Here is a 12,541-nt window from a genome sequence, read left to right on the forward strand (position 1 = left end):
TGGTATCCACCCAAATCCCCTGCAGACCTTCTGCTCTCAGCACCCCTGACTCGACTCGAATGACTCACCGCAGACACAGTGACCACACAACATACTCTCATATTCAGTAATGAAACAAGGTGGACCTTTCTGCCCTCAATCTTATAAGTTAATTAGATAGTGTAAATACAGTTACTGTGGGAGTGTAATTAAAGCAGGGCACGGCTCCGCTCTGGCTGGCTGCTGTGAACATTTTCTGTCTTTTCTCATCAAACCTTGTTTTTCCTTACCCTTAGAACAGTGGAGAATGTGATCTATCAGTCAACAATGGGCCATGGACAACAAAAGCTGCCTTCATGATCCAGTGAGCAACACATGAGCAGGGCATCAATAAAAGAACAGATACTTATAGATTTGTTGAGGTCAGAATTTCCCCCTTCTTTTATTTTTGAAGAACTTCCAGAGCATATTTGCTTCAGGCTAGAAGTCCTCACTGAGGACACTACAGAAAACAAAAGCGTCTTTGATGGGCCTTAAGGTCAGCCTGGAGAAATCCGAAAATACCCCGTTTTGTTGTGGTATGTTAGGGCAATACTGGACAGCCAGACAGCATCCTACTGGGTCGGATGATTGCTGCCTCTCAGCATTCACATTTACTGGCCACATCCTTGGCATCCTTGAAAACCCGGCTTCCTCACTAAGCCCTCGCTCGATCCCCCCCTTCCTACTGCATTCAGCCACACAAAATCAATAACAACACTCGAATGCTATTTCTCCACTGTGAGGGGGCATGGCATACGTCAAGCGTAATGGTTCACTGCAGTGTAAGTATGTCTTTTCCTCAAGGGACCAAGCCGAGCTGGGGAAGGTGGTGGTGGTGGTGGTGGTTTGAGGGAATTGGGTGAGAAATTAAAGCTGATTTCATGCCCCCTTAAGACCCATGTGAGTTTTAACCACCAATTATTGCCTGTGTTACCCACGGGCAACGAAAGACTGCAAAAGCCAATCAGGCAAGACGAACTCCATGATCTTTTCCAAGTACAATCACAAGGTAATAATGAGTGATTGTGTAAGCATTCAATAGCTTTTTTTCTTTCTTCTTCTTCTTTTTTTCTAACTTTCTGTTCTTTAATCATTCTCTCATATATGCAGTCTGCAATGCCGCCTAATAAAACCAGAGCTCTGACTCACACATAATGTCCAAAACAGCCTTAAGAACCCAGTGGTGAGCACCGTGTCTCTTAGGTGCTCGAATCAACAGCAGAACACTTTCTAGTGACTTCTAACCCACCAACCCCCCCGTCCCCCAACCCCAACCCCTCTGTATGCCTCTGCTCTCAATGATACCACCTCCTCAGGTGGTCTGGGACCGAGCTGCCTCTCCCTCTCACCCCCTAAACCCTCTCTGAAGGTTAATCCCCACAGCTCCGACAGCCACGTTTTCCCCAGGTTAAGGATGTCAGTCAGGGCGGATGTTCGGGCAGGCAGTGATGGTTCATACGGCCCTGTGAAGGACGTGACTCCCTGGAAGCAGAGGAGGGTTCAGATGCCGACAGAATGAGAAAACAGAGGAGGGCAGCCCCTCCTGTCTGGGCTGTCGCTGAGATATGACTGGCTGTTGTCTGTCTGCCGGTTGGTGTTTCTGTACCTTTACTAGGCCGCTGTGGGTGGATGGATGGGCTTAATGAAACCAGGGCAGGCTATTGGTGAGTTCCACAAGTGGGACAAGGTTACTCTTCATCCCTCTTAGGCTGTAAATCATACTATGATGTGAAATGATTTTGTGTGCTAATAAGTGAGTGATTTGGAGGCTTACTGGGTCCAGCACCTGAAATGTGAGGATTTGCTACTTTTTGCTTTGATCGTAAATTGAATTTCTTTGGCTTTTGGACTGTAGGTCACAAAACAGGGCTTTATTTTTTATTTTAGGATATTTAGAGATACATTATATGGACAAAAGTATTGGGACACCTGACCATTATACCAACAGGGACATCACATTCTAAATGCACAGACAGCTTTGCAGCTATAACCGTTTCCGCTCTTAGTTGCAGCCCTACAAAACCATTGCATATTTTATTAACTTTCTCGCTTCTGTTCTGTCAGTCAGACAATAGATGGACAGTTCATTTCCTCTGAAGGGAAATTACATGTTCATGTCTGACCTGAGAAATACACTCTGGCATACAGTCCTATGCATACATCTATACAGTCATGGCCCTACATGCAGAGGCACTGAATGAATTATTTATGATTTTAAAAGGTCTAGTTGTTAATGGACTGGATATGTTATAATGGTTGCACTGTCCTCAGTATGTAGTAAATTGTGTGAATGTTAGAGCCAATCAGGTGTGTTCACGAGGTGTTTCCACAAAAATCAAAACTGGATAGAGTAAAAGTATTCTTTAGCAATATAATCTCATCTTTGTTATCAGTGTAGTGGAGGAGAAGTATAAAGTAGTATGAAATGTAAATTCTCAATTAAAGTAACCAGGCTTTATTAGAATAAAGTAGGAGTGTGGAGCCGTGTTGCTTCATGAGTTTAACAGTGAGGAGGCCGAGCGGGTTGTTAGTCGGAATCACCACCAAATGGGAGGTTGCTGGTTGGATGCGAGGCTCCACCTGCATGTTGAAATATACATGAGCAAGATACAGGACTCCAAATTGCTCCCAGTGGCGCCTCGTCGCTCCTGATGAGCAGCTCGGCAGCCTCTGTCGTCAGTGTGTGAGTGTGTGTGTGTGTGTGTGTGTGTGTGTGTGTGTGAATGGGCGAAGGTTGCATGCGTTGCAAAGCGTTTTGAGGAAGACCTGAAAAGTGCCATATAAATGCAAGGCCATTTACCATTCGATAAGTTGATGGCATGGTTTTTAGTCTGTCTCAAAAATTAAAAAAGCCTTCAGAGAAAAGCCAGAGTGCTTTTAACTAGTGCAGCTCGGCTGTTTCTCGACTGTGAAATTTTTTTCAGGAAAACATTTCCTGAAAACTGTTCTTTTCTGTCTATTTTTCTCTATTTTTATGCCTCCTGAGAAGAGAAAAATAGCCGCATGGTCATCAGAATACATTATCCAGTCTGGATATTCTCCTGGGTTGCATTACTTATTGAAGCTTTGATCAGGTGATGTAATGAGACGCTGAAGGGATACACTTTAAAGGCCGACAGTTTAGACACTGTAAATATTTGAGTTATGATCATATGATGATTTGTTGTGTTAGAAAGAACAAAGACAGCTATTTCAAATACATAAATGATAGATGTGGTTTGATTTATGATTCATTTATTCCATGAATCATTGAGTGATGCACTTTTTTTGTATGTTTTAATGGAGTTTGCTGGGGACAAATTGAATTTGAATAAACGTTCAGATTTTCTGAGTCTGAAGCAGCCAATCCTGAGGTGAACTGCTGCTTACCTCAACTCCATCACCTCAACCCAAACCACCACACTGGATGGGCCACGTAATTCCAGCTGAAATGGAGAGTCTTGTTCAGACCATCCAGTCCATTTCTTAGTAATAGCCAGACCGAGCTCCCTGAAGAGGCCAATTCTGGCAAGCAAAGGCCCACTTAAATTCTCTGTGAGACAGAGGAAGAGAGAATAGGGTCTGTGGAGCCACTTAAAAGCCGCCAAGTGAAAATGGGATTTCTGACCCGCTCCACTGGTGCTGCAGCTCCACAACCAAGATTGGCTGTCAAGGCGCTGCCAGGTGGGAGAGGGTCGGGCAGGGGGAGATGGGAGGGATGGATGCTGCTGCTGTTGACGGTGTGGACCGCCAGGACCTCATTAGCTTCACGTTTCATCAAACACTATGGCACCAGGGTGGCTCTCACTGTCTCCATATATCTCTTTCTCTTTCGCCATCTTTTTCCCCTTGTTGTAACCTTTTTCTCACACATTCTTCTCTCCGTCTCCTTGTCTTTCCCACCTCTCGCTATCTTTCTCCCACTGCTCCTTAAGGTCTCATTAACTAGATGAGCCTGCTCTGTTGCTAATCTGCCACTAAGTCAAAGTCAGTAGATGAGGATGATGATGACACATCTTCTTCACATCCCCTGCCCTTCACACACACTCACACTCACACACACACACACACACACACACACACACACACACACACACACACACACACACACACACAAGCACATGCAGCTATAATCATTTGTTCTTGCTAATGCCCTGAAAATGTAAATTTGTCATGGCTATAAGAATGTAAATAAGCAACATATTTGTGCTGCGGAGATATTTCAGAGGCCTGGTTTGCATATCACTGCTTTTCAGCGCGGAGGTCTGTGTGGAAACGAGAAAAATCTCAGGACACACCCACATGCAGACACACAAAGATACAGTATGGGGCAGAAACGCACACGCTTAACATGTAGAGCAGCTTAACATACACAAATAGGTCTAATGTAAATGATTTATGTGCATGCACACCCACAAACGAGCAAACAGTAGAGAAAGGAGGTCAAACACTTTATGAACTACACATGTAGAAATGTAAGACTGTCGGTTGCAGTCCTGTAAGACCGTTTCAAGAGGAAAAACAACCGGATTATCAAAAAGATTTAAAAACGAATAGAATTTCAAATGTTATTTAAATGAGCAAAGTAAGCTGAATGTTTGTTGCATTTGGTGGAACAGATTAAGGGCTGCAACTGATTTTGTTTTGTATAATTGATTAAATAAACTGACAGTTATTTTCTTGCTTAATTGATTTGATCCATAAAATGTCAGAAAATAGTGAAACATGTCCATATCCGGGCTGACGTATTCAAATTGTGTTGCCTGACCAACAGTCCAAAACCCTAAAGATGTTGAATTTACTTACAGACTGTAGAAGAAGAAGGAAGAGGGAAAATATTCAAAGATGAGAAACTGGAACCGGACATTTTTCAACTTTTTCACTTGAAATTTGACATAAATATTAAGTCTTCTGTTGTTTCGACCAGTCATTTACTGTTTACGAAACAGTATGTGACAAAGATTTATTTGGTCATTTCTCTGACTGCTGCAGTGTTCGTTTTCATTCAGATTTTTATTTTAAATGTGGGTTTAGGGGTTTTTTTTGCACGTTTTAAATCAAGAAGAAAAGCAAAGAACAATCTATCATCATAACTGGCAGGCAACGTTAGCTCAGGAGAGGCATAATATATGACCACTCATCTCTTATTTGTGTGTACCCATTATGACTTAACATGTGCTCACTTGTACATACAGGAAGCAAAACAAAGGCATACCAGCTCAAACAAATCCACTATCCACGTCTGGTCGGTTTCATCCTGATGTGATGAACTTGTGATGATTTGTTTCATGCTCTGGTTGCTCACTCTCATGAAGTAAAGATAAAGCAGTAAGCAGATTTGTGTGGGTATTTAATATACATAATTATCATGTGTGTTATGTTGCCATCACTGTTGTGTTTCCCATAGTAAATATACTATGCTAAACATTTTAGGTTCAGATTTAAAAAGAATTCGGTATGAATTTTGTGCGTCAGAACTGTTGTTTAGAAGGTAAACACACGTTCCTGTGTTGTGTGAGAGTGGGAGAAAGATCTAAGGTGAATCCTTTGTAAGACCCCGGGGTTTCTACCAATCGCAAAGCAATATGACAAGCTACATATACCCAGGAGGCTCTGTCGCTACCCATTTGTCAACAAAGCATTTTCTGCCTCAAACACACAGTGAAGCTTTTTACCAAAGTTCCCCTAGGTGTGCATTTCTGCCTCCTTTGCATAATACTGTATAAACCACGGCTAAACAGAACTTTCAGAGCATCTCCGACTCTGAATAAAAAAAAAAGAGTTTGTGGAGTTTATAACAAATATGGTGAAAAACTAACACAAAAATACTGCTGGCACTGCTTCAGGTGCTTCCACAGGGAATGAGGAGGGCAAATGTTGTGATGCACAACACAATATTTTTATGTGAAAGTTGATTTTTTTTCCTCCTCCTCTTCTCCTTTCTTGCTTCCATCAATCAGCCTCTCAGGATGCACTGCCAGACCTGCGCCCTGGTCACCAGCTCAGGTCACCTCATTGGAGGCGCTCGGGGTGAAGAGATCGACCGGGCCGAGTGCGTCATTCGCATGAACGATGCCCCCACCTCCAGGGGATACGCCCGCGACGTCGGCCGCCGCACCTCCCTGCGCGTCATCGCTCACTCCAGCATGCAGAGGGTCCTGAGGAGTCGCCACGAGCTGCTCAACGCCAGCCAGGACACGGTGTTCATCTTCTGGGGCCCCAGCAACTACATGAGGCGCGACGGGAAGGGCCTGGTGTACAACAACCTGAGACTGATGAACCAGGTGCTGCCCAAACTCAAGGTCTACATCATCTCCTGGCAGAAGATGCTGCAGTTCGACGAGCTCTTCAAGAAGGAGACGGGCAAGGACAGGTGAGAGGAGGACAGGAGGGTGTCACAGTGAATGGACAGGAATTTACTCTGTGGGTCAGATAGGCATATATGCTGCTTTAACCTGTGCCTGAGGGCCAGCGATCATCATATTGAGCATACTGAGGTGAACGAAACAGGCTCCTGGTGTTACTCAAACAAGGTGCAAGAGTAACAGCACGAAGCTCAGTTCAGGCTGGTGGATAACAGCTCAGATTTCCTCTTGGGTCTCCAAAAATCGATTTCTTTAAGTGGCATGAAAATGTTGAGCCCAAAAAGAAGGAAAAACACAAGTGAAATACTTTTCCACACAAAAGTAAGGAAGGATTTGAGTTATTTGTATCAGAATTGGCAATCATCCGACCTTCTGTCAAACATAGTCAGTACTTTTCAAACTTGGTTAGAAGTTCATAGCTTCTTCAGTCAGCTTATACAACAATAAAGAGCTCAGTAATGTTCAAAGTGCATTTAAGGTATTAGCTATTAAATTAGCCTTTTGTGCCTCCAAATGAATAATTCTTGTGTATGGTTCATGTCCCCAAATGTTTTTTCAAGCTCTGACGATATCAACAAAAACACACATGTCACTATGCCTTTACAGCTTTACCCTTTAAACATGCGGTGTATGTTTAAAGGTAGCTGGTTTGTCTTATTTTAAAACATTGCAGAGACAATTAATTGATTTACACACTGGGCTCTTGTAAGAACAGAGAGGTTACCAATTAATTATGAAACAACTGTGGCACCTCTAAATGTTTAATTTCACATATTCATAGCTTTAACATTGCTTATTAATTTGAGACCCTCACTTGCATAATAAAGTCCTGATTAAGTTTGGTTTAACGAGTAATTTGTTACATGAGGAAACAAATCAAAGATGGTGGCTTTCACACGCCAAGGGGCAAGAGATCAAACCAGGTAACCCATCGACTTCGCAATGCAACCGTGTAGAACGCATAGTGGTTTGATTTGTTTTTTTGTCAATACACTAAGTGATGTGGGAGGCCCCAAAAAAAATCAAAGAAATGAGAGCTGGCTGTCGGTTTCATGAAAATATGAATGTTGTGCGTGAGGATGGCCTCTCAAATCTCAGATGATCCCAGAGTTTCCTGCAAATGCTTGAACGCATCACCAAAGGAAACATTTCAGTGTGGTCAAAGCTCAACCCGTAAAAGACAGTAAAGAAAAACATGTGACGTACAAATTGTGTTAAAAAACACAGTTTTTCTCTGCAGCACCATTTCCCGATAAAACAACTCCTATTTAATGAGTCCATGCTGAGTTCCCAGTCCTGTGGCCATTAATGCTTAATGAAAACGCTATTATTCACACACACATGGACACACTTTGTCTGAGCCATGGAGACTAAATCTTCAGGATATATTTGGTGAATAGATTTGTTGAATAGCTCGTACATCCGTCCTTTAAGATCCGTCCCTAAAATCATGGCAAATGTTTACAGAGAGCAAACAGCTTGCGTTAGACTGTTATCCTCGTAGCATTAGGCATTAATATCTGCGAGGCTTATATCAGGTCATTTCTACTCTGTGGAGCGTGGGAAGAGAAAGAAAGACAGACTTTTGTCTGTATCTCCAGCTCTCAATACACTTGCAGATCTGAATACAGATGTGGAGATTTATGGGATTTTATTTAATTTTTTACACATTTAAGAATCTGATTACACACTCTACACACACACAGACTGAGTTACAGCTATGCAGCTCTCTGCCCACATTTGTAAATACTTTAGCTACAATTATGCCTTCAAAGTATTGTTTTCTTAATCTAAAAACTTGAGAAAAACTTGAGAAATAAGGGTATTTTACCAAATTCATAAAATGAATCCCACTTTCTTTAAGGCTTGGGAGTCCGTGTGAGCAGTGACAGTAACAGAGTTTCTGGGTAATCAACTGCGATTGGCAAGCCCCTAATTGTGATTATGGGTTATGCCATTTCAGTGGAGGTAATTAAGATGGTGTGGGATGTTGTCACATCCACCCATTTTAATAACACCAGCAGAGGAGCAATGAAAAACAGGTGTCCCTCTGCATTCACTGTGTTAAATTACCAAGCTGGAATGAGCCACAGCCAGTGATTAAAGGCAAATTAGCTTTTGAAATAACTATTTTTCTCCTATTCATTGTTTTATGTTCCTGTAATGCTCTACTGTAATTGCTAACAGCCCCGCTGTGTTGCACTGTTGGGTTTCTACTCGATAAATTTGGGCCGAGTAATGGGTGTGCTCTGCTGGTATAAAATGTGTGGATTGCAGGTGAGAGATTGTTCAGTTTTCAAAAGATCACAGGTTTGATCTCTTCAACGGCAAATCAGCCTGCTGTTGAAAGAGCAGACAACGTGTCAGCTAAAGCCTCAGCAACACTGGAAAAACTATTCCATGGTGACTTATGAGAAAAACTCAAAAAGGGGAAAAGAGGAGCCTCAGTGGGTCAACTGTGTGACAAGTGGCCACAACAGGAGAACAAAATGAATCTAGATTGACCAGAACAAGACCTCCTCTTAATCCCAAGATGGTACTTATCTAAATTCATTTCAATTTAGGCATAAAAGGTCCCTGTTACAAGTAGGGAATGAGAAATTCTTTCCTACTTACAACGCAGTGTTGAGAGCAACCTTTAAAGGTCACGCACATCCTCGCACGTGTTTTTAGTTATTTTGATGCTCAGGTTCAAGGTGGACAAACCTCTGCTGGGATTTATGCAATCAATGTCACCAAATTCCTTTCACTAATAAAAAAAACATACATGTGTAATTTGTCTCATTCTATCAGGTACAATGAAGGTAGTCAGACTGACACAAAGCGTGTTTCTAACCACCAGTCTGGGCATTAAAAAAACCTCAAGGGGAAATTCTAAAAAATTTAAACAAAAATGAGATGGAGAAAATGGGGTATGACTAAAAAGAAGTTATGAAAACATAATGAACGATGACATGAAACATGATGACAAGACAATAAAACGACAGGAGAGGAAACTTCAGCTGTGGGTGGAGAGCAATGAGGAGTAACTTTCCTCACAATAAGATATGTGTGTATTTTCATCCTGTTCTCCATTGTTTGAGGCTTGACTGGAGCTCTTTTACATTTTCCATCTAGTTTCTGTAATGGTTTAATGGCACCTGACTGGAGAATTAGCACCGGCGGCGCTAATGCTGTTTATCTTGACATATCTGATATAAAGCCTGTACCTGAGCACAGCACAGAACGCCCACACAGACTTGAACAGAGGACTAATCAGCCAAAGTAAAATCACCCATGTAGGTGGACCTTTGGTGTGCGGGGCAAAGCAGGAGCAGCAGAGAGACTGTCTTCACAGCTGCATGCTAACTCATTGTCATGGCTTTCTGGCACATCTGATAGAACTGACATAATGAAATGTGTCTCACCTGTTTGTCCTTGTAAGCTTATTACCATCTACGGGAGCAATTAACCGGTTGAAATTTACAAGAAGTCACCGACAACTACACTATACAGACAAAAGTATCCAGACACACCTCTTTGTGGGGCTGTTTTGCAGGGGTTGGACTCGGCCCCTCACTTCCAGTGAAGGGAAAGCTTAGTGACAAAATGTCACCAAGACATTTTGGACAATGCTATGTTTCCAACTTTGTGGCAACAGTTTGTTGAAGGCCCTTTTCTATTCCAGCATGACTGTGCCCCAGTGCACAAAGCAAAGCTCCATAAAGACATGGTTGGATGAGTTTGGTGTGGAAGAACTTGACTGGCCCACACAGAGTCCTGACCTCAACCCCATCCAACACCTTTGGGATGAACTGGAACGGAGATTGTGAGCCAGGCCTTTTGGTCCAACATCAGTGTGTGACCTCACAAATGCTCTACTGCATGAATGGGCACAAATTTCCTCAGAAACACCACAAAATCTTGTGGAAAGCCTTCGAGTAGAAGCTGTTAGAGTTGCAAAGCTGTCTGTGTGCTTAGAATGAGATGTCATTAATGTTCCTGTTGGCATAAAGGTCAGCTGTGCCAGTACATTTGTCCATATAGTGTTAAGAGGGAGGAATATAAGAAATAAAAATGGAGACAAAAAGAAAGTCAAACTGAAGCATAAAATTAAGACTGCTGCTCTAGAAAGAAGGAAGATCAGGTTATTAGAAGAATCCAGTGCTGGAAATACAGTACATGAAAAAAATGAACGTCAGCTTCATTCTCATCATATTAACCTTTTATGATGGAAGAAATCTGGCTGTAGACACAGTTGGCCTTGGAAAAAGTGAAGTACCTTAAAATAAAATAATTAACATCAAGCAACATCTAATCACGTAGTCATTGAGGTTCAAGGTGTCAGGTATGAATAAAGTTGCCCTGTAAGTGCCCTGTGGTGTTTTGAGTGTGAAAAGCGAAAACACCCGGACCTTCACATCAAATGACAATACGCAGCAAAAAGCTCCTTTTTTCAGCCTCACAGCAACACATCGATACTGATGCCCAGCAGGTGTTTCAGCTTTAACTAATTACACCTAAACACACCTTCATGTGACCTTTTCCTCTCAGCAACAGCAGCATTAAAACCATTGTCATAAACTCAGTGACAACACGCCTGTTTTTTAGAAATCAACACAATGCAACAACTAAAACAGGAACAGCGTATTTTTTGTTCTCTAATTAATCTTACAAGTGTTGAATCTGTCATTTTTTTCCTCAAACAAAGCAGAGCTCCCTGCCTGCAAGGTGAGATAATTTTTTCAAGGGACATCAAGTTGTTTTCTTGTATCGAGTGCCTTTATCTTAAAACAAGCCATCTCTTTTATCAAATACAAGTGTTGTTTGAAAAATACTCTCTTTCTTTTGAATAGAAATAAGATTTTAAGACTTAAGGATCAACTCACAATTAAAGTACTCATTACATGGGTACTTACGCTCGATTTATAACACCAAATTGTGTAAACATGAGGAACAGCACCGTTCACGTTCGCAGGGATAAATCCGTCTTACCACTCACAGCTTGCTTCCAGTCCTTTTAAAGACAGCCATTGAAGTTAAGAGCTTGACATTTCACACCACATTATTCATCAGCATGTTCATAAACAGGGAGATGAGGAAGACTTCTTAACTGAGATTAGCTGCATGCCTCCTGACTAAGACCCTTGTGCATCCACCACAGATTGCTTAGTGACAAAATGTTGTACTTTGAACTTTGAAAGTTTTCTAATTCGGGTGTCTGTGTGTGTGTGTTTGTGTGTGTGTGTGTGTGTGTGTGTGTGTGTGTGTGTGTGTGTGTGTGTGATGTACCCGCCTGTTGTCATATTAAAAGCCCAGTGGCTGTGTTTGCATATCACAACAAATCAACATGTTCCAGACAACCTGGGTCCTGTCTTAATTAAATGAAAATGAAAAGTCTGTGCTTCAGTCTGTGATAGCATCACTTTGGCTCCCCGCTGTTGTTTGTCGCGTGGACAGATCTCATAAGGATGAAAGTCAAACAAAAGTACTCTGTCACTGCTCGTCACACCATCAGTGGGCCAGTGCAGACAGCAGGACAGCAAGGAACTGGACACGTTTCTCCAGCAAACGCAGTGTTGTATAAAATTGTGGATAGTGTTGAATTAACAGAAGAATGCTGAGGAGTTTCTGCTGTTGTTTGCCTAAACTAGGCTGTGTCTGAAACCCCCTTTTTTCACCCTCCTTTACTGTCTGAGCGCAAAACGTAAGGTCTATTTAGTGTCCTCAAAAATCCACCCTCTTCCCGCCTTACGTTTACTTATGACATTTAGTCCAGTGACCTTGGACCTCCAAAAATTTTCCACAGCATTGATAACATCATCTCTGTCAAAATGACGACTGCTGAGCTCCTCCTTCATCTTGGGGAGGAGTTTTTCCACCACATTCTCTTGGACTTGTTTGGATGATAAGCCCTGGAGACTGTAGTAGTGGATGACCTCACGCAGGCCAACGTTATCCATTTGTTTCAGACATTGTTGACTTGCAATTCCCCAAAACAGAAGCAGGACAAAAGTCATTAACTTTCTGTGTGAGGTCTTGTCTATAGCATCCCAGCATGAAGTTGTTTTCAGACAATGGGAACATTTCCTCCTCACTCACTTGCAGCTTTCCAGGAAGTTATTTTTCTACACACCCAAGCAGCGGAGATGTTCAGAATAAGAATGCTAAACAGGTTTCAAAGAGTTCTGCCTGAC

At 42.2% G+C, this 12,541-nt stretch overlaps 1 protein-coding gene across 1 annotated transcript in view; it reads left to right on the plus strand.

Moving 5' to 3' along the window:
• The window catches only part of st6galnac5a (ST6 (alpha-N-acetyl-neuraminyl-2,3-beta-galactosyl-1,3)-N-acetylgalactosaminide alpha-2,6-sialyltransferase 5a), a 43,136-nt gene that overhangs the window by 20,433 nt on the left and 10,162 nt on the right, over positions 1–12,541 (plus strand). Inside the window, exon 3 of the mRNA XM_046407455.1 lies at positions 5,961–6,373. Within this exon, the coding sequence (XP_046263411.1) occupies positions 5,961–6,373 (413 nt within the window). The remainder of the gene's footprint in view (positions 1–5,960; positions 6,374–12,541) is intronic.

This window comes from Scatophagus argus, chromosome 13, assembly GCF_020382885.2.
Source record: "Scatophagus argus isolate fScaArg1 chromosome 13, fScaArg1.pri, whole genome shotgun sequence".
NCBI lineage: Eukaryota > Metazoa > Chordata > Actinopteri > Scatophagidae > Scatophagus > Scatophagus argus.